The sequence below is a fragment of the Dermatophagoides farinae genome, chromosome 2 (genome assembly GCF_024713945.1).
Source record: "Dermatophagoides farinae isolate YC_2012a chromosome 2, ASM2471394v1, whole genome shotgun sequence".
NCBI classification, from domain to species: Eukaryota; Metazoa; Arthropoda; class Arachnida; order Sarcoptiformes; family Pyroglyphidae; genus Dermatophagoides; species Dermatophagoides farinae.
Genome location: NC_134678.1, coordinates 6,732,255 through 6,757,636, shown reverse-complemented (window position 1 = coordinate 6,757,636; position 25,382 = coordinate 6,732,255). Strand labels below are relative to the sequence as shown.

The window sequence follows — 25,382 nt, the reverse complement described above, 5'->3', positions numbered from 1 at the left end:
TCAATTCATGGTAAACCCAAACCGATGGATTGATGAATGATGAGAAAAATGTGAAAAAAAAATGAAATAAAAATTTTTTTTTTTCAAATACAAAACCATCAATCACCGCGGTTGTTGTGGTTGTAGTTTGTTTTTTAGTTTTCGGTTTCATCATCAAACTTTGGTTATGATTCTATAACTACTACTACTACAACAAATACAAATAGTGTTATGGCCAAAACAATAAAATCTACAATCATCACATTCTTATTGTTGGCCATTATTATTGATATTTCAAATTCTGTTAATAATTATTTTAGCTATTCATATCATAATGGCCAAAATATTGACATCGATAATGATGATGATGATGATCATCATCATCATCGGATTTATAATCCAATGTTTAAAATGAATATAGAATTATTTCAAAACAATGATGATGATAAACGAATAAAAAAATTACCACCATTTCCAAGTGTTGATGATAATTTAATTAAAATTATTATCGATGATCAACAACGACGAATAAGTCTTTTATTACAACATTCATCGATAAAACCATTCATTGCATTCGTACAGTATGGTCCATTTATATTTGTATGCGATGAACGACGTATCTATATAACGGCGATTAAATCCAAATTCTATAATCCATTGGGTATTTATGATGAATTTAAAATCATTTATGATAATAAATATGCACCAGATTTGACGGATTTGTCTTTGGATTTCAAATCGAAACGATTATTTTTTCTCAATGAACAAGGCGATATTGGCTATATTTATCTCTGTCCACTGATACGTTTCGGTGGCAAAATAGTGCCACATATGAATAATAATAATAATAATCACAATCATGATGATTATAAACATGAATCGGTGCAATTTTTATTTGTCGATAATATTAATCAGAAATTATTATGGGGTGATGAAAATCAAATCATCAAATGTAATATCGATGATGGTGAACATGTGGAATTGGTTCATAAATTTGGTTTCATACAATTAACACAAAAATTGGATTCACGTCCAATGGATATTGATGGTGATTGCCTTTATTGGAATGATCGTAATAGTCTTTATAAATTATCATCAAGTAATGGACAAATGAATCGAGTATTGGAAGATGCAAGATTCATTACGAATAAAATAAAAGTTGTTGATGATGGAAAATATGTCTATTTCTTATCAATGGGTCATATTTTATATCGAATTGATTTAACGAATAAACGGCCAAAATTTGAAAAAATTCTACAATTATTGGATCAAAATTTTACCATTACATCATTTGATATAATTGATTCAATGAATGAAGAATGGTGTCCACATTACAACAACAACCACATGGGTCATGATGATCATATGTCTATTTGGGTAAGTCAAAAAAAAAATGACCTGATTTTTTTGTTATCATTCAATAAATTAATTACTGGTTTTTTAATAAAAATAGGAAAAAATTGCCGAATATGGATGGGGAAAGAAAATGAAAACAAATTTAGCAATAATGATCATGAATGTATTCATTACAATCATTATGATAATATTGACGTTATTTATATTGTATTTTTGGTTTTATCCACAAAAACTTAAAGACGAAAACAATGATATTGTAAATGTTAGAAATAATAATCAAAATAATGATGATGATGATAATATGGTTACTACTAAAAATAAATTATCCGGAATCGAATCATCATCATCATTGTCGTCTGCCGCTATGGCTACAAATAATAATAATAATAATAATAGTAAATCGATGATGACAACAACAAACAGATCACCTCAACCATCAAAATCGTCATTTTTATCGCAACAATTACAACATCAGCAACAACAACAACAACAACAACCACAATTCGGTACACTATCATCGACAAATCCAAAAATGTCAATTCAATTGTAATTCATTCAAATTTAATTAACGACAACGAAAAAAAAACAAAAATCAAAAATCAATCAATGATTATTTATTTGATCCATATATATTATCATCAAAATAAAAAACAAAAATCAAACAAAATAGATAAAAAAAAAATTCGAATGATTAATTCGGATTTACAAGCAAAATCAAAATCAAAAAAAAAATATTCCAAAGGATCAAATATAAACAGCATGATGATGATGATCAAATTGATGATGATGATGATGACGTTCAAATAGACAAATTGGGTTGGATTGCAGACAACGAACAATCGACAATCGATTATGGTCGATTTAATTTTTGTTCATTTTTGTTTCCAACAAACAACAAACGATAATCTAAATTTTACATTTGATTGAATTTTTTTTTAATTTTTGTTCTTTCAAGTCAATTTGATTAACACGTTGAAATCCATATCATTAATCGTTTGTTTGTTCTATATATTTTGATTGCAATAATAATAGGTCATCATACTTGGCTCATTTGTATCATTGATGATGATGATGATGGTTGTGTGAACGTCTGATAATGTTGAGGTAATGGATTGATTTTTGTATGATTACGATGATGATACCATAATAATGATGAAGGTGTTTGCTGTTGATTTTTAATAACATTGTTTGTTTGTTGCGATTGATGCGGTTCATGATGATTATTATTATTATTCATCATTGATGGTTGTGTTTTAATGACAACAGAATCATTTTTATTGAAATGATGATGCTTTTTCTGCTTTGATTGGCCATAATTATCATTATTATTATTTGATTTCATCTCTTGTCCGTAATTATTATTATCATCATCATCATCGTCTTCATAGTTTAAAGTTGAATTCCGTTGTTTTCGCATTATCGTTTTTGTTGATTGATTTCCTACATCATCATCATCATCATTATTGCCGCTATTATTGTTACCACAACATAAACGAACTAGAAAATTTTTAAATACAGTACATGCCGGTAAATTGACATCTTTTTTTCGACAATAAACAATTGATGCTAAACAGAATAGTATTGCAAATAATCCACCCCATAATGTTAATTGTTCTTTACTAAATATATGATAACGGTTATGACGATTATTACGATTATGATAATGGGAAAAAAATCAATAAAATAACACTTACATGATCTGTATGGATGGTTTACGGCCACAACAAGATGGTTTTGTATATTCAAAACAACAATTCATTGGATGACGACATTGATAGACATTTTTAGGATCCGAATAACCAATGGTCATGTTGACTAGACAATCAATTTTACCATTATCATTAGGATTATGTGAACATACAAACAATATCAGATTGGACAAACAATTTGTAAAAATAATGATCAATACAATATTCAAATAACAATGATGATGATGATGACGAATGATGGTTGAAAATTTTCGAAACAAATTTATCGCAATCATATCACTTTTATTTATTGTTTACTTTTTGGATCAATTGATGATGATGAAAAATAAAAATTCAAAACCAATTATTATGGTGATTGGTGGACAAGTTGTTCATCATCACTAAACATTCATATTGCCAAGTAATATTTTGAGTGCAAACAAATGAATCAGGTCATGTTTTTTTATGACTAAAAAAAAAAATCTCATTTTTTTGCGGTCAACAAAATGAATCACCAATAGCAACACAACCATCACTAGCAGCAGCAGCAGCAGCAAAATAATTTTTTGGAACAACAACAACAAAAATATAAAAAAAAACTGACATAGAGTCAATTTTATCAATTATTCAGTAATTATAATCACAGTAATGGAATAATCAATCTGACCAACTAACTGACTAATAAACAAACACACACACACAGAATAGCACCATTTATTTTACAAATACCATTGTGTGTGTGCGTATTATTTATCTATCTCACTGATGATGATGGTTAAATTATGATCCATTTTTTTTCTCTCGATCATGAATTATTTCAACAGAATCATCATTCTGTGGTCGCAACAATCAAAAAAAAAATCTAGGCTAGTGATTTATTTTTTTTCCTCATAATTCTTTATCCACATTTTTTTCTGGATAATTTTAATTTTTTTCTCATGCAAATTTTTTTTTCTCAAAATTCTTGCATATATCGAGGGCGTTCATATGATAATGACATGACTGAAAATTATTCAACATCAGAAATGAGAGAATTCTGTACTTTTTTTTGATGATATCACTGACTGACATACGAATAAATTCTATATATTAAAAAAAAAATCGAAATTCATAGGCAAAATTACCAGACCAAATAAAATTCTGTACTAAATAAAGAATCTATTGTTTTTTGTTTTCGATTCGTCATCATCATCATCATCATCATCATAGCGGAAAACAATGATGACGATGGTTATTTTATTTTTACTATTATTACGTTTTCGATGATGATGATGATGATAATGATTCTGGGTTACATCATCATTGTCTATGCATGTTAGTGAGTGTGTATGTATGTGAAAAAAACGTACTTTTTTCTTTTCACAATTTTTTTTTTTTTGGTATGTGTGTGACGTCAATTGGACAAGAATCAAGAATGAATGAATGAATGGAATCAGTTCCTATCGGATATGATCATAGAATTATGTTTGTGTATATATATGTGTGTGTGGGGGGGGAAGATGCCCAAATCATCATTGAGTCATTTTATGTATTCTTTTTTACTTTGAATCTGGAATTATATAGCAAAAAAATTCTTCTATTTGATTTTGGCTATTGCGCCAAATCAACCAACTAACAAACAACAAGAATCATCGTCGCTTCGTCTTCCAAGAAATATATGATCATCATGATTGAATTTAACACCAAGAAAAAAACAATCAAAAACAATCAACGAAAAAAAAAATTTCCCATTAAATTTAAAAAAAAAAAATCTCAAGATCCGACCAAACCAAAACAAATGAACGCCCTGTAAACTTTCAGCAAAATAAAAATGACGTATGGATAAAGATTTTTTTTTTTTTGGTGGAAATTTGATCCCAGATTATAGATATGAACCAAAAAAATGAAAACAGAATCCCATACAAATGACATCAAAAGATGTAATGGATGATGTCATTTGATGATTGAATTGAATGAATTAATTAGAAAAAAAATGTTTGTTCTACCTTGATGTAAATGGATATTTTTTTTTTTTTTTTTGCAAATTTCAAATTTCATTTCCTACATATCATATATTACATTGTATTTTTTTTTTTTTTTTGATTCTGATTGCATTGCAAAACAGAAAAAAATTTGAGAAAATTAAATAAGAGTTTGTTCTAGTCTGATCCGTTTCCGTTCATTTCAATTCATGATGATGATTATGACGAATAAATCATCGAATAGAGGATTTTCCTGTTTTTTTGTTGCATTTTTTTCGTTTCTTTCCATATCCGTTTGAAACGTGTTAATGAATGGATTAGTCAATGCAATTTGATGATAATAATAATAATAATAATTTATTGGTTAATGCACATCCGAGATATGCATAGTCATTCATTCATTCATTCAATTTATTCGAATAAAAATTGCAATGATCTTGATTTTGTGCTTAGAGTAGTGGTGTGTGTGTATATGAAACAAAAAACAGAAAAAAAACAGACAAACAGACACACAGATGAACAATATTGGCCAACTACTACCGGAGTATTGATTGGTTTTTTTTTCTTTAAAAAAAAAAAATTTCAAATGATGACGTTGTTTACACGACTGTAACATACAGAATCAATTGATGACGAATCAGGTTATGACGACGACAACGACTACGACAACGACTACGACGACGATTACAATGTATTATGTATGATGATGATGATTCAATTTAAATTTAAAAATCAAAAATCATCATCTTGTGAAACACCATCAAGACCAAAAAAAAAACAAACAGCAACAATCAAAGGAAGCATCGTGTTTATAAATCATCGTATTTGTTATGAAACTATGCAATAATAATAATTTTATTATTCAGAGAAAAAAAAATCATACATACCGTTACATTACACAACTTCATATATATATATATATAATATATATGAAGTTTACATATCCAATCATCATGTTCTTCTATACACTACTTATTATATTTTAGCAATCAAATCCGGCTTGTATTAAAAAAAAATATGTGAAATAAAAATAACTGAATGAATGAATCAGCAAGAATAGAAATAAAATAGGAAAAACAAACAAACAAACAACAGCAGCAGCAGCAAAGAAAAAAAATTTCCCTTTTTTTTCATAATCATCATCAAAGTACGATTTGTGTTACATCACAAGCACACACGTTTTATTATTACGTAGAATTTATCGGATTTATTCCAGTAGAGTGAAAGAGAAAGAGAGAGAGAGAGAAAATGAAATAAAAAATTCAGTCATTGTCAATGTCAAATATATGTGGTTGTAGTTGTTGTTGTTTTTTTGGGTATAGATATGTTTAGCTTGCACCGAATCTATTCTGTAATAAAATAAAAAAAAAATTTACAGTTATGTAAGGTATCTCTGTACATGTATATAAAAAAAAATTGGGTAAATTCTTTCAATTCGGAATAATCATACTAAATAATTGATGACTACTGTACTCAATATATATATGCATATTGTACATATACACATGAATTGTAAATCGATTTTGTATTTCTATATCATCATCATCATCATGACGTAACATCCACACACACACACACATACACAGATATTTTTTTTTCTTTTGAAAAATCTTGGTTAAAATTCTCAATACGACCATTGAAGGAGACAAAGAATCCATGTTACTACGGCGACGTCGTCGTTGTCGTCGAAATCGTCATCATCATAGTATATATAGTAGTGAAATGAAAAAAAAACCAATAGATTGAACGCTAGAGCAATATTTTTTTGTATATCGTGTGCTTGTATGCGTGTGTATTATGGTTGAATTATTATTATGTTGAATGAATGCGGCTGACTGATCATCATCATCATCAGCAACACAACGTCATCAACAAGCAGCCGGCATATAAAAACGAAATGATCGCATTCTTTTCCGAACATTGACGACGAAGACAGCAAAAGCATCAAATAGAAGCAAGAATCTTGAAAAAAAAAATTATTTCAAAGAAAAATTTTCTAAATATTCTATTGCCAATATTTTTAATGTGAATATATTCATCAAAAAAAAAAAAAAAAATTGTGTCATTGTGTCTTTGGTGTGTTTGTGTGTGTGTTAAATGATGTTTTAAGTTTTGGGCTATTGAACTTACATTATTCATGTGCAAAAAAAATTTTCATATTCAATTCTGAATCAGAATAATCTCCATATTATCCGATTAACGATTATTATTTGGTGATTATTGATCATAATCCAATGATGAATAAATAATGAAATTGAATTCACTAGTAAAGAAAAATCATTCACAGTCATTGTTGAATCAATAAATCAATCAATCAATTACAATAATTGAATAGAAGCAATAAGAATACTGTGATTTATGAATCCTGGATCGAATCATCATCATCATTATCATTCGAGGATTCGAGAATTATCGGTACGTTTTTTCTCATTTTCTTTCTCCTATTGCTTGTCTATGTGTGTCTGTGTTTTTATATTCAATCACCGTTTCCCAGAATTTTTTTTCCAATTTTTTTCATATCAATTTTTTCAATCTGATCATGAGCTTGAAACTTTTGTCAATCAATAAAAAATTCCTTGTAATCGGCCATTATTATTATTATTATTATTATTATTATTAACCAGAAATAGCTGATGATGTTAATGATCCACCCAAAAAAAAAAAATTTCAGGGTTCCAAAAAAAAAAATTCAAATGAATTTTGTTGTTGTTTCTGTGGTGTAGAATTTGTTTTTTTTTCTTGTTTTTAAGGTGTTTTCCTTCATTGATTAATACAATCAATTCTACATACAGACATACAGATAGATGAATGAAATCGTCCAAACAAAAAAAAAACTACAATAACAAAAACAACAACAACAAAAAAATAAGTCAAATACATTTACACACAAACTACACACGCTACACACCAAGAATCATTTTTTTTCTTTCATTCTTCCAAGAATTCATAGTATTTGTATTTTGTAATGTTCGGTCGATGGTCGGACGAATGACGTCAATTGTCATGATACGCAAGAAATCTAGGGATAGCCAAAAAAATGCACGATCATCATCATCATCAGAATCATGTGTAGTTGCTGATGATGATGATGATGATGATGACGATTACTATAGATGGATATGAAAAGAATCGAACAACAACAGAATATTCTTATCATTATTGTCCAAAAATAATGTTCATGACGTCAATGATGACGATTACATTTAACCAACATTTTTTTTCTCTTTCCCATACATTCGTTCGTTCCATTCTGTATTATTTCATGGTCATTCTGATCATGATGATGGTGATGATGATGATGATGTTGTAGTATTAAATACATTTAGAAAGAAAAAATTCTGAGCAAACTCCAACAACAAAAAGTATTTTCTCAACAAATTCAATGATTCTGTGCATTGTTACTTTGAATTTGTATCCATATCTATATATGAAACATTCCAAAAATGTAGTAGAATTCTGACGTCATTCATATAATGATAATATTGATGACGTAATTGTTGTGAATGAAATAAAAAAAAAGAAAAATAGAGAATAATAAATGAGAAGATTGGAAAAAAAACAAAATATTCGCTATACAGATACACATGTGAAAACGAGAATCAAAATTGTATGGTAGATTCTCATTTCCTTTCATGTTCTTGGGATAGTTTAGAATGGTTAGCTGGATGGCTGGCTGGCTGGCTGCCGAATTGACGTCACCGGAATCATATGAATCATATATAAGCTGAATTCTCTATGATGAAGATGATCCATGATGATGATGATGATTATAAAAAAATAGGTTTTCCACTACAACCATCAGTATATTATTCATTCTATATATAAAGAATTTTATTCACAAGACACATACACGCACATACACACACACATGTTCTTTTTAGCCATGATCATGAAATAATGAATCAAATTGCACTTACAAACACACATACACAAATATGCATGTGTGGGAAAATCGATCATTTGATCGATAAATAAAAAACAAATCGGAAAAGGAAATTTGTTCATAGGAAATAATGGTTGCAATTTTTTTTTTTTTTGGTGGATCCATTTGTATTTTCTGGTCTTTGTATATTTTTCTTTTAATCCATTTCTTCAGATTTGATTCTAACAATTCTGATCAACATTTTTTTTTTGCTTTTAATTTTTTTTCCAAATTATTTTAATCCAATTTTCATCTTTCTTTCTATTTTTTTTTCATTCTTTTTCTTCCAATTCTCTTCTTTCTCTCTCTATCTCTCTCTATGTCTATCTTTCTTCTAACACCTTGTTCTTCACATCTTCTTGTTTTATTTACGTTAATCCAAAAAAAAAAAAAAAAAAAAAACTAAATTCAACTGTATTCAACTGTGTTCTTTATGTGTGTGTGTGTGTGTTTACGCACTTGTAACTATGTGTGATCCGACCAAAAAAAAAAAAAAAAAAAATGAAACTAAATGAATATAAATTGCCATGCATCGCGAATATCATATTCATCTTTAGAGAAAAAACCAAACAAAAATTTCATTTGTTTAAATCATTTTTCAATTGACCATGATTTTAGTTGAGGTATGAGCGCGTTCAATTATATATTCTATTATTGTTTCATTTTTTTTTCTTCCTATGAAAATTTCATTGCCCATTTCACAATTTACTTTGAACCTTGCCCATTTAATCAATTTTTTTTCTTTGGTTTTTATTTTTGTATTTAACAATTTGATGAATAGAATTTATCTTTTGGGTTAACATCATCCAATCCATCATCATCATCATCATCGTCATCATCGTCATCATCGTCATCGTCATCGTCATCATCGTCATCTTCATCTTCATCATCATCAACACAATCAACATCGACTACATCATCATCATCATCGACACCAGCACCTCATCTTAATAATCATCATCATCAACAAATTAGTCGATCCAATTCACATACATTGTTTGATACAGAATTTTCATTTGATTTATTAGACACATCAAAGAATTTATTATTAGACGATATTGAACAATTTCTTTCGAAAGAAAATTCAACAATCAACAAAACTGACAATAATAATCAACAACAACAACAACAACAACAACAAGATTTGACTAAATTATTATCGAAAAATTCATCATTCAATTGTGCTAGTCAAAATTATTTGCAAACAAATTTTGCCGAATACAATTTCTATAGTGGAGATAAAAATAAAAATCAACAACAATTACGTAGCAATATAATCGACTGCGACGACTACGATAACGAAGATTTAAAACTTTTAGAACTGGATCTATTAAGTGATCAATCGACGGAAAGCCCAATCGGGTTGATCGAAAGCAACGGTTGTAATCTGAATGTTGGTGATTTGGAATTTTTCGATCAATTTCCATTACAAAATCAAAATTTGTTTGGTGAAAATTTAGACATCGATTCATTCCATTCATCATTGACACCGTCATCGGTACAACGATTATTTAATAGTCAGATTTCAATGTCGGGCTTTAATCCGAATAATAACAACAACAACAACAACAACAGCAGCAGCAATAATCAGAATTTTTTAGATTCATCAACATTAGTATCGAATATTAAACAACAGAATCTGGTTAATAATTCAATTCAACAACAACAGCAACAACAAACAATAATTAGTCAACAACAACAACAACAACAACAACAACAGCAACAGCAGCAGCAATCATCATCAAATATATTAACCGCAACAAATATTCATCGACGACATCAACCATCACATCAATTGATTCGACAAAATTCTCATTCACTTTTATTTGGTGGTAGTTGTTGTAGTAGTACAAGTAATACAAATACATCAACATTTGATTCTGTTAGTAATTACGGTAGTGGCGGTAGTTCATCAACATCATCATCGACACCATCAACACCATCAAGTATAATTGGTGGCGTTTCAATAACGGTGGCATCATTGCCACCGCAACAACAACAACAACAACAACAACAGCAGCAGCAGGTAGCGGGATCATCATCATCATCTTCATCATCAGCATCGACATTAATTTCAGCATCAACATCGACCAACAATCCAATTGGATTATCATTGCCAAGTTTTAGTGAAATTTATTCACCACCAAGATTTGGATTGTCCACACAAACATCATCATCAACGGTGACAAATCTTGTCCAACAACAACAACAACAACAATCCGAATCAATAAATCCGATTAATCCATCGAATCAACAATCACAGACTGAATTGAATTTCGATCAATTTGTAGCGGATTATTTCAAATTTGAAGATTATATTTCTGAAAGTGATACCGATCTAGATAGTAACGGTATACTATTTCCATCTACATCGGAAAAATTTGTCGCTACAACAGCAACAACAACAACAATAGATTCACCTATTAAAATTAAAGAAGAATCGATGGACACATTTGAAGATGAACAACAATTCAATTCACCAATAATGTCCAACACTAGTTCAATATCGACAACTTCAATGCAATTTAATCCACAGAACTTAATGACTACTTCACCAGCATCATCATCAACAACAACATCATCCGGTCAATTACAACAATCAACATCATCAATGATTGTTGGCAAAATAGAAGATGATGATGATGATGATGATGCTAATGATGAAGAAATTGGCGATGATGAATTAGATGAAAAAATTCTTACGGCAGCAGATTTTCTATTCTCTTCGCCAATGATTACATCGACACCTACATTATCATCACCATCATCAACATCGACAACATCACCATCAATGATGGTTTCACCTGAAACGGCCAAAACTATGAGTCTTCATTTGCATAATCTTTCATTGAATGTTTTGAACAATCCGACTATAGCTTCTCAATCGACATCATCAGCATCATCAATTTCACAGTGTCAGGGATCATCAATAAATTCATCATATCAGCCGCAATCATTTATTACTAATACTGAAACATCAGCCCAACAACAACAAACATCGACAATTCCATCATCATCATCATCATCATCTGGCCAGTTGAAATTGGATCTGATGCCGGCCAATACGATTCAATATCATCAGCCAAATATTGCAATAACAGTACCGATAACAACCAATATTGGTTCAAGTTTAACATCATCATCATCATCATCGACGTATCGAAATCATCAATTACAAATGACCAAAACAACCAGTGGTGGTGGGCGTGGACATAAAGCTAAATCAACAACATTACAGTCATGTGCTGTTTGTGGTGATGTTGCAGCTTGTCAACATTATGGTGTTCTCACCTGTGAAGGTAAATTTGTTTTTATTTCTTTAAAAATTTGAAAATAATTTCCATAATTAATTATTTTTAGGTTGTAAAGGATTTTTTAAACGTACCGTACAAAAAGGATCCAAATATACCTGTTTAGGTAATAAAGATTGTACGGTAGATAAACGACGCCGTAATCGATGTCAATTTTGTCGATTTCAAAAATGTTTGACTGTCGGTATGGTCAAAGAGGTTGTCCGAACAGATAGCTTAAAAGGACGACGTGGACGTTTGCCATCGAAACCAAAATCTCCGCATCAAAATGATCAACTGGGTGTACAAAAATCACCGCCTATTTCAACAATTGCTTCATTACTGAAAGCACATGAAGAAACCTCGGTCGATAAAGCTAATCTTGATTTCAGTAGAGTAAGTAATTTTATTCAAATTGAGAAAAAAAAATTAAATTAAATCAATTTCATCATTGTAGTTCAGTGATAACATTGAAGAACGAATTGGCAATCAATTTCAACAGGATTTATTTGATCATGAAATTCTATCGCTATTGTCCACATCATTGGACAGTCTTTGGTCATTCGTAAAAAGAATACCTGGTTTTCATGATCTTAACGATGTGGATAGAAAAAATCTGTTTCAAAATTCCTGTTTAGAATTATTTGCATTACGTTTGGCTTACAGGTAAATTTAATTTCATTCATTCATTCAATGATGATGATAATCATTTCGTCAAAATTTATAGATTAATAGGAACTGAAAATGATCTATTAATATTGTGTAATAATGTCGTATTACATCGAAATCAATTCATGTTTACACTTGGTGAATGGTTGCCAATGATTGAAGAGCTAAGCATACAATTACGTTCAATGAATTTGGATATAAATGCATTTGTTTGTCTTTGTGCTTTGACCGTTATTACTGGTAAGTGGTTATTTTTTTTTTATCTCTTGGCACCCAAAATTCATAATCTAATGAATATGTTTTTTTTTTGTCTTTGATTATAGCACGTGATTGTATAAAAGATTCAAATCAAATTGAACAGATTGAAAATAAAATCATTAATTCATTACGTGATCATACTATTTATAATAATGATGCACAAAAGAAACCAAATTATTTTTCAAGAATATTGAATAAATTATCTGAATTACGTACTATTGGAGAATTTGGTCATCGAATAATAATGAAAAAAATACGACAACTATCATCATCATCATCATCATCATCATTATCGTTATCATTATCATCTACAAGCAATATAAGTAAACTTTCTGATATCATCGAATTGGAACGAAAGATCTCACCAATCAATAGTTGTAATCAACAACAACAACAACAACAGCAACAATTGTCCAATATAATAACCACCGCAAATTTGTGTGATTTAATTAGTTATTGTGATAATTTATCAACAACCACAGCAACGATTACTATGACACCAATAACAACAGCAACAACAACAACAACAGCAATGGCAACAACAACAAATCAATCATTAGATTTCGATATACAAGCTATAGCATCATTGTTTAAAGATTGGCCAGATGTTGTTGAAAAATAAAAATTCAAATTCCAATTCAAATCTTCAAAATATCAGGCTGAAAATTTATTTAGTTCCAAAAATTTATATAATCTCTCACTGTGTTTGTTTGTGTGTGTGTGTGTGTGTTCCGATAACAGATACCTCACCACTAAACGATTGATTTAAGAAAAAAAAAACACTTCCTCTTTTTGTTTGTTCATCACCAATCATCGTAAATGAAAAATAAAGCACCGATCTCTAAACACTGCCTTGATTTATTCATTGTAAATCATCGCCATTCATCAGATTATTATCGACAGACTATCATTTTGTTCCTACCACCAATTTATTTTAGGTTGAATTCATTCAAATCAAAAAAGAGAAAAAAAAACGGACAAATCTTTTTATTTTAATTTAATATAATATACACATATGACCATCGTCAGCATGCTGATCTAGTCATCAAGTCATCATCATCATCATCATAAATGATCTAGTTATTTTTTTTTACATAAACAAGAATATAAAATTCCACTGATAAAGAATTTATTTATTTAGTTTTTCAGCTATTCACTTGCATATGATTCCTATTTTGTTGTTGTTGTTGTTGTTGTTGATGTTTGTTTTACGCCCACACACACACACACACACATTTCATCACATTGGCAAAGAAAAAAAGAATATTATTATATTTGTCAATATTTCATAATGTTTATCACTTTATTGTTGTAATTTATTGATAATATATATTGTGTATTAAGAGAAGAAAAATTATTTATATATTTTATTTTATATATCTAAACATGAAACATATATATTATTGTTTCAATTATTATTTGTTTTCGTTGTCGATTTTAATTTTTTGATTGATTAATTGATTGATTGATTTCACCGAATAAAATGGATCAATTATTGGAATTTTTTATCTGTTTGATTGAATATCACTTGATGATATGAATTGATGAATAAATAACGTGATGTAGATGCATATAGTAGCCGTCGAAACCAAACCATTTGACTATAATGTTTTCGTAATGAATGTACAATGATTAGATAATCTTTTAGTGATGATATTAAATAAATGTTCCAATTATTTTGAAATGATGATGATAATACAGTGAATACGATATCAAATATGGCTAGATATTTTCGTATGATTGATACAGATTTTAGGAACCAAATCTCTATGTTTAAATTTTTGAATTCAGTTAGCTTATTGACAGCTTCATATATGGCTGAATGATTTGAATGACCACTAACACCATATTGATCGAATGTAATGATTTTTGTGATTGCATTTCGTTGACAATATTCTTGAATAATTTTCATTATATAATACGGTTGCCAATCGGCCACAGGTGAATCTATCAATTCAGGATCATCACGAATTTCCCAGATGAACAATTCATTCAATAAATCTTGCATTGATTTTTTCGAATTAATCACAGATGAATTATCGAATGTTGATCGAAATAATTCATTCAAAGCATCGTTTAATTCTTGTTTACGTTTTTCACCATCACCATAATAATCACCGGTACAAAGACAAAGTAGATGGATTTTTGTTGGTCGTTTTTCGTCATAATTTTCAATTCTTGAACGAATTTCATTTAATAATGTTGGACCGAAAAACATTAATTCATCATCTGGATGTGCAGTGACCAATAAAACATTATGATTAATATTAATTTTGATTATTCGATGTTTCAAAATGAGCCATGAAATGAATAAAATTGTTAAAAATAATAGAAAAGATAACATTTCTAATGAACTAGATTATCTCATTATATATATGGATCTGGATCGTGTTTATTTATTTATTTACAAAAACAAAAACAATCGAGCACGATCATCTGAAATTTTTAAGCTTATCGTATTGTTCACCAGATGGCGATTAAAGGAAAAATTTAAAAATTCGATTTATTCAATAATTTTTTTCAAAAATTGATATAAAACGATTAATTTTAATCAATAAAAATTCGTTCATGATTATAGGAAATGTCCACCGATCATAAAGAATTATTACTTCGACAAGCTGCACGTTTAGCTATACGTGCAAATGATTTTGCAATAAATGGTGATTATATCGATGCCGTTAAATATTATACACAAGCTATTGATCATTGTGGTGAACATGCCATTTTCAGTTTCTATCTTAATCGTGCATTATGTTTACTGAAAATGGATTTTTCCTATCTAGCTCTTTTCGATGCTAATCAAGCTGTACGATTATCACCACAGAATGTTAAATGTTATTATATTAGAAGTCGTGTGTTACGAAAATTAAAACGCCATGAATTGGCTCAAAATGATCTTAAAATTGCCATGAAAATTTGTCCAAATTGTGAAATTATTCGTGAAGAATCTCAACGTATAAATGAACAAAGTGAACGTGAATTATGTTTCTTTAATGAAAAATTAAAATCATACAATTTGAATGATAAAACTTATTACAAGATTAAAGTGAATTTTCATTTAATCAAAGCACGTGATTTACCAACAAATATCTGGAATTATAATGGAATTCGTGTGGAAAACATCCGATATGATGTGCCAATCAAATTGATAAATGAATATTTTTCATTATTTGGCAATATTGAATTTATAAAACGAGCATATTGCTATTATGATGATGATAATTATCATAATCAATCGATTTTTAACCGTTCATCACTATCACCAACATCATCATCATCATCACCATCATTATTCATCTATTATTATAATCCAGTGACACCAATGTTTACTATAGCATATTTTCAAGGTAAAACATTCAAAGAATTATGTCAAATCAATGATGATAAACAATATAAATCATTACGTTTATATTTTGCACCAACTGATCATCAAATTGAATTGAAATATTTTCGACCAAATTATCCACCAATCAATACACAAGAATGTTATTTTTGGCGTACAACATACTGTAATTTGAAAGAACGTTGTCCAAAATTTCATCTACAACCATGTAAAAATGTTGATGCACAAATGTGGATGTTTAAATGATCAAAATAAATGTGCATCAATTAAACAAATTGAATTTTTAAAAGAAAAATTAAATTTATTTTTGAGCAATATCAAAAACAAAGACAGAAATGGTAATATGAATGAATGTTCAGTTATATTTGAATCGATTTTTTTTTGCTCATTCCTTTTTCGTGTCATCACCATTTGTTTCATTGGTTGTTGATGATGGTTGTTCCTGATTAAGTTGAATCTTTTCCATTTCGTTAGCAAGCTCGGTTGTTTCTTCTTTTTCTATGGTTTCTTTTTCAATCATAAATTCAACAGCTTCATCAAATGCTTCTTTGAAGATGGCAGCATCTATTTTTTGTTGTTGTTGTAGAAAAATCACAATGAATTTGGTTCAAGAATTTGATTTAAACTTACTTTCAGCATTAGAAAAACGAATGGCAAATGTTTCTGGATTGGTTTCATTTTCATAAAAATCGGCCAATGTAGAATAGAGAAAAACTTTTTCACTATTATTATGTTTATTCAATTTCATCGATCCAGTTACTAATAGGAAAAGTACAAAAAAAAATGAAAATCTGATTTCATTCAAGAATCATCATGAACTTACTATAATGATTGGCACAGATTTTAAATGTTTTTTCTCTACGCATCAATACCCGATACATTCCAGTTTGTTTATGTTGAAGAATTTTTACTGTACCCGTACCACGTTCTTTGAATTCAGGCTCTTCATCCACAGTAATATAACGATAAATTCGAGCTCGTCTTTTTTTGCCAAAAGAGAGAGAATGAAGAAAAAATGAGAATGATAAAAAAACATTTGAAAAACAATCAACTCACAAATTAACAATAACTTCTTCATCATCTTCCAATGTTTTAGTTTCGGTCAATGGAAGACTAATTTTTGGTGGATAAATTGGTTCATAATTATCATCATTATCTTCAGTTTTAGTAGTAGTAGTAGTAGTAGTAGTAGTTTCATAATCGCCATTTTCATCATGTTTTGATGATGGACAATCATCACCATTATTATTAGTTTGATGTTGCTGTTGATGATTATGATTATCATCGACAAAAATAATCTTTTTAGTTTCATCATCTAATTCTTTGGTTTTCGTAATAACACAGCCATCGATTTTATCATCAATCTATAAATTCGAAAATTTAAATTTTGATTAAATTTATGTGTCAAAATACGACAATACCAACCTTTAATGGAATAGATTCAGCCATATTTTGATCGAAATGATTTGATATGTGTTGGTGTGCAAAAACAATACAACAAAAAAGATTGACAAAAAAAATCTTTGTATTCAATGGTTGACAGTTAGAGAACAAACAATAAAAAAAAAGATTTTTTGTGGTACGTTCAATTGTCAATAATCGTCTACTATTTAACCTATAACCTGACAGAGTGTGATGATCCACATAAGCTTCAGCTAACAATTGTAAAAAGGCGCTTCAAGTCGATTTTCGTTGTTACATCTATTCAAACATTCAATGATAGTTAATGTTTAAATAGACTTGAATTTCTCATGTGATTTTTTTTTGGATTTTTTTTCAATTTTTTTTTTGTTAAATTTTTCATCATTATCTCTCAACCAGATGTCGACCAGATGGTTTGTTTATTGAATATTTTGAATTGGAAAAATTTAAATTAAAATATATCTGTATATTCACATAAAGGTATCCCCGATATGTTCGAGGTAATCCTCAGTTGCGAATATTTTTACCAGATTTTTGGATGATTGTAAAAAAACCCGAACAACCATTACCAGCGAATAAAGTTTTGTTTAAAGTACCTGTCCAGTATGTTCAATATTCAATATTATCGATGAATTTTTTTTTGATTAAGAAAAAACTAATTTTAAAAATCTTGATTGCCCAAATAGAATGACTGGATATGATGTTAAAAATTATTTGGAAAAAATCTACAAAATACCGGTAATGCAAGTGAAAACACGTGTTGTTTGTGGTGAAATAAAGAGAGCTAAATCTACTAAACCATATCTGATAAAAGAAGATGATTACAGAGAAGCAATCGTTGATCTGGTAATGATTATAGTATTTTTTAAATACAAAATTTAAATTGAAAATTATTTTTTCCATATTGTGTTATTCAGCCAAAACATGTTCAATTCGAATATCCTGATCTATATGGTGGTGAACGAGTTAAATTAGAGGATGAAATCGAAAAAATTGAAAAACAATTTGAATTCATTAAAAAACGTGAAAAACGTCGTACATTTTCGGAGAATCGTCACAATGTTCCCGGATGGTTTGGTGTATAAATTTTGTAAAACTTTAGTCATATTCAAACACACATATAAACACAAACAATTGTTTATTGAAATACTGATCGAATTTAATGAAATTTAAAAAAAAACAGAAACAATTAGAGATCAATAAAGAAATGTTTTTTTCATTATACGAAGAAATTCTTGACAATCAACAGCTTTATCACCATCCAGATCAGCTTCCTGTATCATTTCCATTAGTTCATCGTCGGTAATTTTTTCACCCAATTCTTCGGCCACACGTTTCAAATCTTCGAATGTGATTTTCCCGGTTTGATTTGTATCAAACAATTGAAAAGCTTTCATTATTTCATCGTTGACAGTTTTTTCCGTTATTCTTTTGATCATTAATTGTTCAAAATCATTGTAAAGTATGAAACCATCTTTATTATATTCTTCAGATATACGTTTTACTTCTTCTTTTTTCGGCTCAAATCCTAATGCACGCATAGCAAATTTTAGTTGTTTAATTTCAAATTGTCCTTTGTTTTCCGTATCGAAACGTTCAAATGTTTGTTTAATATCGGCAATATATTCAGGATTGATCGATGAAGTGGACATTTTTTTCGAATTTTTACGATGATTTTGGCCTGTTGATGTTGATGATGATGATTTAATTGAGGTTGACTTGTTTGTTTTTGTCTTTTTCGAACTAGATTTTCGTTTATTTTTCTCTACACTAGAACTGTCGCTCCAAGATTCATCATCTTCATCTTGCTCTTGAAATTCCACATCATCATCTTCATTATTATTAATATCGTCATCTTCTGGTACGTAATCGGTATCCATTCTGTTATGTATTACAGAAGCAGCTTTTAATGTGTCGATGCTAAACAGAGCAGACGTTAAATTTGATGTGATCAAAAAAAAAAAAAAAAAAAATAAAAATAAAAATAAAAGTCAAAGTGTAAAGAATTTTCAGAATATGCGTAACAACATGTCACAAACGAACAAGTTTTGATTTGCCTATTTCAAACCAACCAACCTGGTAAAGTTGATATGGAAATGAAAGCGGCAATTTCGAATTTTATTCAAACAATGGTACATTCGAATGGATTTAAATGTTGTTATTATAATCGCAAATAATTGGTGTTTAAATCTTTTTTTTTCTATTTGGCAAAATGTCTTCGTCAAAAAGCAAAAGCATGAGTAGCAAGAGTAAAGATTCATCTGTTAGCCATTCATCATCATATAGTAGCCAATCAATATCATCATCAAATATGTCAAAATCTTATTTCTCAACTGATAACGTATCATCCACCTCTTCATCAGGTGTTAGTGAAAAATCGGTTACAAGCGGTGAATCCAAAACAAAATCATCAGCAAAAACTTCCCAACAACAAAGCAGTGGCAGTATAACAGCCAGTACAATTGGTGCAAGTCAAAATAAATCAGGTCAAACAACAATTTCATCAAATTCCAAAAGTTCGGTTAGCTCTTATCAATCAACTTCTTTTGTATCGGGATTAAGTAATGTTTCATTGTCATCGAAAGCAAGTTCAAGTTATGGTTCAAATAAAACTTCCAAATCAGGTACTAAATTATCCAAATCAGGAACTAAAGCATCCAAATCGATGGCATCATCGGCAATCAATATTTCCATCGAACCATCATCCATTCCAGGACGGCCAAAACTTTGTGAAAAATTGGATGAAATCAATCATATTGAACCATATATCAAAATTGATAATGAAAATGAAATTCAATCTAATGGTGGTTTTAAGATCAAAAATTTTATCGTTGCAGATGATTGTTATAAATATTATTCGGCTGAAAAAAATTCAAATGAAATCATTTGTAAAAAAATTGATTTAGACAAATGTACACCACGTTATCGAGAGAATATATTGAAAAATTCTTTAAAAATTGCAAGATTTATTGGCGGAACAAATGGTTCGCCACCGATAAGTAAACATTTCATCGATATTATGGAAATTTTCCGGGTATGATGATGGTGTAGTAATAAATTTATTATTATCGTTGATTAATAATAATAATAATAATTTCTCTAAATATAGCTCGGTTCACATGTCTTCATGTTCATGGAAAATTGTCCAAACAAATCAATGTATCTTATGTTAATTGATCATGATAATTATTTACCTGAAGATGAACGCCGATGGACAGTACAGATTGTGAAAGGGATTGCAAAAATGCAAGAATATGGTATTGCACATCGATTTCTTAAATTACAGCACATTTTATTTGATAGTAATCAAAATGTTAAAATTGCTGGCTGGAGTAAATCGGTTTTATTCTGGGATTCAAATAATGATTGTCCATTATTGCAGAATGGCGAAAGACGGTCCAGAAAAAATTGTCATCTACCACCAGAATCATTTCGTGGTGTTTATGATCCATCCAAAGTAGATATGTGGTCATTAGGTGTGATTATGGTGTGTCTTCAAACACGATCTTATCCATTCAATGTGAATTCGACATCAAAATTTTCGGCACAATGGCGTCAATTCGTTGTGAAACATGAAATGAATCGTTATGTACGCGCTGCATGTAATCAAACATTTTTCATTGATCCAAAACGTAGAGCAAGACCAACAGATTTTCTTAATCATCCATATTTCAATACACCGAATTCAAATATTAAATCAAAAGTATTGAAAACAACCGAAGATCCTAAATATGATCCAAATATGCCAGAAGAATTATCTTATCATGTTTCAACAACTGCAGTAGTTAGTGGCGCTAATAGCCAGTCAGGTGCGACCAGTGAATCCAATGCAACAACAACTACCACATCATGGTCTAAATCATCATCAGCCACTACTAGTAATAATTATTCATCATCGGCCAATAAAGGATCATCGTCACAAATGAAAAGTAGTGCTAAAAGTTCAAATTCTTCATCATCAATGGGTAGTGGATCATCATCAAAATCATCAACATCGAAAACAACGGCAGCATCGACTACAGCAGCAACAACAACAACAACAACAACGAAGACCACAAATGATGAAGAAATTGGTGATGATAGTGCAACAGGTGTAGAGGGTGGTCGAGTTGGTCATGAAATTCCAGCTGATGAAATGACATATGAATCAACGGCACAGGAAAGTTCAGCACCGGAAGAACAAGCCGATCAAGCTAAACCAATTTCATATAGTAGCCATAGCAGCAGTCAAACTAGTAGTAGTAAAAGTAGTAGCAATAATATGACAACATCGAAAAAAAGTGTTACATAAATGAAAATTGATTTTATTAAAAAAAAATGATTTTTTTTTCGATAAATATGACATAGAAAAAAGGTGAAAAAATGCAAATAAAAAAAAACAAACAAACAAATTACAATGACCAATCCTGTAAACATTTCAATAGATCATTAACATCATTTTCAATTTCTTGTGATGTTTGACTTTGTTCAACACGATTCTTTATAATATCCATATTTATACATTTTTCAGCATCGGATTTACATTTTTCAAAATATATTTGCAACATTATAGATATTTTCATTATTTCTAGTTTTAATTTTTCCAATGATTCTCCTGTCGATGATGATTGCTCTGAAGACGACGATAGAATAATTCGACGTTTTTCCAATGATTTTGATAGATATAATAATTTTGAATGTGCAAGATTTATTGGTGTACGGCCATTATTATCGTATGATGTACAAATGGCACCATTTTTCAATAATAAAATGACCATATCTAATCTAGATGCACAAACAGCCAAATGTAATGGAGTATTGCCAACAACATCACGTGTATTTGGATCGGCACCATTAATCAATAATAGCCAGGCTGTGAATAATTTACCATTATTACAGAATATAAAATATTAGGAATTTTTTAGAAAAAAAAAATTTTCAATCAATTACTAACCAATATCATTATAACCACGTACAGATGCAAAATGTAAGGCAGTTCGTTTACGTTCATCACTTGCATTAACATTGATATGTTGTGATTGTTGTAACAATTGTTTTATCATATCTACATTACCACAATTGGCGGCATTTCGTAATGATTTTTCTTCTTTTTGATTCGAATGAAATTAAAAAAAAAATTAAATTAGATTACTTTTGATTCAAAAGAAAAAAAAATATTTCAACTTTTTGATTCAATGAAATTAAAAAAAAAAAATTAAATTAGATTACTTTTGATTCAAAAGAAAAAAAAATATTTCAACCAAATAATTATCATACCATGTTGATTGGCATTATATTGAGGATAATGTTGATTACGATAACGTATTGTTTTGGCACATTTCATTTTTGGTATAAAATTATGTTGTTGTTGACCATTGTAGAAATTCCATAATTTATTTAGATCCTGTTTATTGACGGTGAAATTTAAACCACAAAGATTTATATTTGTTATCATTGTAGTGGCCGAATTTATCGATGAATATGATGAACATTGTGATGATGTTGATGATGATGGTGGTGATAATGAACCATCTGGATCATTATCCATTGTATGTTCGTTTATGGAAATGGAACGCATTCGAAACATATTTGTATATGGTATTGAGATAGATGAAGATGATGTTGATGGTAATGGTTGATTAATGTTCATTGACTCTTGTTTATATGATAAAGTGTCTGATGATGATGATGATGATGTAGCCATTATCCGTTGATCAATAGGTTGTATATTCGATCTAATTGTACCATTTGTAGGATTAGATGATTCATCACCATCATCATCATGATGGTGATTTGATTCGATCACAATAGGAGGATTGATTTCATTTATTATTTGGTCATTTCGATTATTATCAATTTCATCATCGTCATCGTCGTCATCATCATCATCATCATCATCTTCATAATTCATTTCATCATCAGTTCTATGAATTAAATCATTATTAGAATCTTCATTGCCAGAATCAACTCCAGAATCATGTTCAGACATGTTTTCTATATATTTCGATTGAATGATTGATTTGTTTGTCAAATTGTATTTCGTAATTTGAAAAACAATATTGAAATAAAACAACAATTTCGAGCGCGTATACATGCATTGTATAAACCAAGCATCTCACACATGTGTTTATTGTACGCAATCGCAATTTATTGAGTCTGAATGATAAAAATTCAAACCGTTGCAACTGTCAATTTTACTCGATTTGATCAAACAAAACAAAACGATGGAGCAAAAAATAATCGATGAATTTGGTGAAAAAACTTCATTATCAGCAGCATTTCTAAAATGTTTTGATCATTCATTGGTGAAAGAAGCAACCAAATTGGCATGGAATCTAGCTAGATTGGGTATCGATTTAGATCAATCTAAACCATTTGATCCAAATGTCAGGTATGTTATTTTCATTTTTGGCAGTGATATTTTTTTAACTTTTCTTTGGTTTCAGTGAAGACATTCTGAAACAACTGGATAAACTATATTGTACATTGGGACAAACAACCTATAGTGATGAAATTGAAAAATTGGAAAAACAATCCAACGATTGTGATAAAATGATTGAAAAATTAATGAAATTAAAATCAAAAATGGAACATTTCGATGATGAAAAAATAGCACAAGAAAAACGTGAAAATATTGAAAAATTGAATGAAGAATTACAAAAATTGGATGGATCAGAAAAACTATCAATGATTGGTAATGAAAAAATCAATGAAATTGAATTGGATTTTCTTTTGGATGAAATTGCTAAAAATAAACAATATCGATCACAATTACAATCATTAATGGATGAATTGGATGGATTTATTGATGTTGATCAAAATGAAATAACCGAAATATGGCTTGATGAACGAATAAAACAATTGGAACGAAAATTTCGTAGCTTTCTACCAGAAACATTAAATGGTACAATATCATCATCATATGTATTTGGTTCGATTTGTTAAAAAAAATTTTTATCACCACCATCAGATGTCGCTAATGGCTATGAAAATTAACAAAAAATAAACATTCGAAAAATTTCATTTCAAATTGATTTTCATACACACACACACTCGTTATAAATAAACAAATTCTTTTTTTAAAATTTTTTTAAAAAAATAAAAATAAATTTGATTTGTTTCAAAAAAAACAATGCTTTCAGCCTTGAATTATGTGTGTGTGTGTGTGTGTTAAATTTACAAAAACAATGGGCAAAAATTTGTAAATTTGTGAATCAACAACAACAACAAATGACCTTTTTTTCGTATTTTTTTTTCACAAATCACAAAGAAACATCTTCGAATGCCAGCAAGCAAGAAAAAAAACATATATATTGGAAATAATTCTAAAAAACAAAAATAATTCTCAAGAACATATGTAAATTTTTTTTCTTTTTTTTTTGCTACAATATATGACCTGTATATATGTATTTATTCATCATTGTGTCTGAAGTATTTTATTTTTTGCCCGGTTTTTTTTACTTTATTCAAGCACATACACACACACACACACGGGTACATACCCGAAAAAATTGG

The 25,382-nt window shown here is 29.2% G+C and overlaps 11 protein-coding genes across 15 annotated transcripts; 6 read left to right on the top strand and 5 right to left on the bottom strand.

Annotated features, from left to right (window-relative positions):
• The first annotated feature begins 91 nt into the window (after nt 1–91).
• On the top strand, nt 92–1,997 carry LOC124498790 (uncharacterized). Its single transcript, XM_075728819.1, has 2 exons — nt 92–1,356; nt 1,433–1,997. Exons 1-2 carry the CDS (start codon nt 211–213, stop codon nt 1,883–1,885), a joined length of 1,599 nt encoding a protein of 532 aa, XP_075584934.1. The 5' UTR covers nt 92–210; the 3' UTR covers nt 1,886–1,997.
• Nucleotides 1,998–2,290: 293 nt separating this feature from the next.
• LOC124500478 (uncharacterized) lies at nt 2,291–3,415 on the bottom strand. The gene is made up of 2 exons (XM_047064556.2): nt 3,030–3,415; nt 2,291–2,954 (listed from the first exon to the last, which is right to left on the bottom strand). The coding sequence occupies exons 1-2, from the start codon at nt 3,317–3,319 to the stop codon at nt 2,372–2,374; spliced, it is 873 nt and encodes a 290-aa protein (XP_046920512.2). The 5' UTR covers nt 3,320–3,415; the 3' UTR covers nt 2,291–2,371.
• Nucleotides 3,416–6,893: 3,478 nt separating this feature from the next.
• Hr38 (Hormone receptor-like in 38) lies at nt 6,894–13,775 on the top strand. 2 transcript variants are annotated; one of them, XM_075728815.1, is made up of 7 exons: nt 6,894–7,399; nt 9,464–9,529; nt 9,688–12,205; nt 12,267–12,592; nt 12,654–12,862; nt 12,924–13,105; nt 13,189–13,775. In XM_075728815.1, exons 2-7 carry the CDS (start codon nt 9,515–9,517, stop codon nt 13,743–13,745), a joined length of 3,807 nt encoding a protein of 1,268 aa, XP_075584930.1. In that variant the 5' UTR covers nt 6,894–7,399; nt 9,464–9,514; the 3' UTR covers nt 13,746–13,775. The 2 variants fall into 2 exon arrangements, with proteins under 2 accessions (XP_075584930.1, XP_075584929.1); XM_075728814.1 differs by lacking the exon at nt 9,464–9,529.
• A 622-nt stretch (nt 13,776–14,397) lies between these two features.
• Nucleotides 14,398–15,571, bottom strand: PIG-L (phosphatidylinositol glycan anchor biosynthesis class L). Its single transcript, XM_047063277.2, has one exon. The coding sequence runs from the start codon at nt 15,465–15,467 to the stop codon at nt 14,616–14,618; it is 852 nt and encodes a 283-aa protein (XP_046919233.1). The 5' UTR covers nt 15,468–15,571; the 3' UTR covers nt 14,398–14,615.
• Nucleotides 15,572–15,702: 131 nt separating this feature from the next.
• LOC124498783 (uncharacterized) lies at nt 15,703–16,728 on the top strand. Its single transcript, XM_075728817.1, has one exon. It carries the CDS (start codon nt 15,705–15,707, stop codon nt 16,710–16,712), a length of 1,008 nt encoding a protein of 335 aa, XP_075584932.1. The 5' UTR covers nt 15,703–15,704; the 3' UTR covers nt 16,713–16,728.
• An 18-nt stretch (nt 16,729–16,746) lies between these two features.
• Nucleotides 16,747–18,095, bottom strand: LOC124499380 (ran-specific GTPase-activating protein). Its single transcript, XM_047063278.2, has 5 exons — nt 17,892–18,095; nt 17,523–17,830; nt 17,290–17,447; nt 17,097–17,225; nt 16,747–17,030 (listed from the first exon to the last, which is right to left on the bottom strand). Exons 1-5 carry the CDS (start codon nt 17,913–17,915, stop codon nt 16,852–16,854), a joined length of 798 nt encoding a protein of 265 aa, XP_046919234.2. The 5' UTR covers nt 17,916–18,095; the 3' UTR covers nt 16,747–16,851.
• Nucleotides 17,954–19,110, top strand: mRpL23 (mitochondrial ribosomal protein L23). Of its 2 annotated transcripts, XM_047063281.2 has the most exons (5): nt 17,954–18,045; nt 18,288–18,301; nt 18,369–18,491; nt 18,575–18,734; nt 18,806–19,110. In XM_047063281.2, exons 2-5 carry the CDS (start codon nt 18,288–18,290, stop codon nt 18,971–18,973), a joined length of 465 nt encoding a protein of 154 aa, XP_046919237.1. In that variant the 5' UTR covers nt 17,954–18,045; the 3' UTR covers nt 18,974–19,110. The 2 variants fall into 2 exon arrangements, with proteins under 2 accessions (XP_046919237.1, XP_075584933.1); XM_075728818.1 differs by lacking the exon at nt 17,954–18,045 and having other exon boundaries at nt 18,159–18,301.
• LOC124499381 (uncharacterized) lies at nt 19,010–19,917 on the bottom strand. Its single transcript, XM_047063279.2, has one exon. It carries the CDS (start codon nt 19,766–19,768, stop codon nt 19,085–19,087), a length of 684 nt encoding a protein of 227 aa, XP_046919235.1. The 5' UTR covers nt 19,769–19,917; the 3' UTR covers nt 19,010–19,084.
• Nucleotides 19,918–20,067: 150 nt separating this feature from the next.
• Nucleotides 20,068–22,279, top strand: LOC124499830 (uncharacterized). The gene is made up of 2 exons (XM_047063805.2): nt 20,068–20,922; nt 20,998–22,279. The coding sequence occupies exons 1-2, from the start codon at nt 20,101–20,103 to the stop codon at nt 22,177–22,179; spliced, it is 2,004 nt and encodes a 667-aa protein (XP_046919761.2). The 5' UTR covers nt 20,068–20,100; the 3' UTR covers nt 22,180–22,279.
• Nucleotides 22,170–24,802, bottom strand: LOC124499831 (uncharacterized). 3 transcript variants are annotated; one of them, XM_075728816.1, is made up of 4 exons: nt 23,640–24,802; nt 23,145–23,543; nt 22,822–22,974; nt 22,170–22,740 (listed from the first exon to the last, which is right to left on the bottom strand). In XM_075728816.1, exons 1-4 carry the CDS (start codon nt 23,959–23,961, stop codon nt 22,280–22,282), a joined length of 1,335 nt encoding a protein of 444 aa, XP_075584931.1. In that variant the 5' UTR covers nt 23,962–24,802; the 3' UTR covers nt 22,170–22,279. The 3 variants fall into 3 exon arrangements, with proteins under 3 accessions (XP_075584931.1, XP_046919763.2, XP_046919764.2); XM_047063807.2 differs by having other exon boundaries at nt 23,145–23,961; XM_047063808.2 differs by having other exon boundaries at nt 22,822–22,971; nt 23,145–23,961.
• Nucleotides 24,092–24,924, top strand: LOC124499832 (uncharacterized). The gene is made up of 2 exons (XM_047063809.2): nt 24,092–24,258; nt 24,314–24,924. Exons 1-2 carry the CDS (start codon nt 24,092–24,094, stop codon nt 24,810–24,812), a joined length of 666 nt encoding a protein of 221 aa, XP_046919765.2. The 3' UTR covers nt 24,813–24,924.
• The last annotated feature ends 458 nt before the right edge of the window (nt 24,925–25,382 follow it).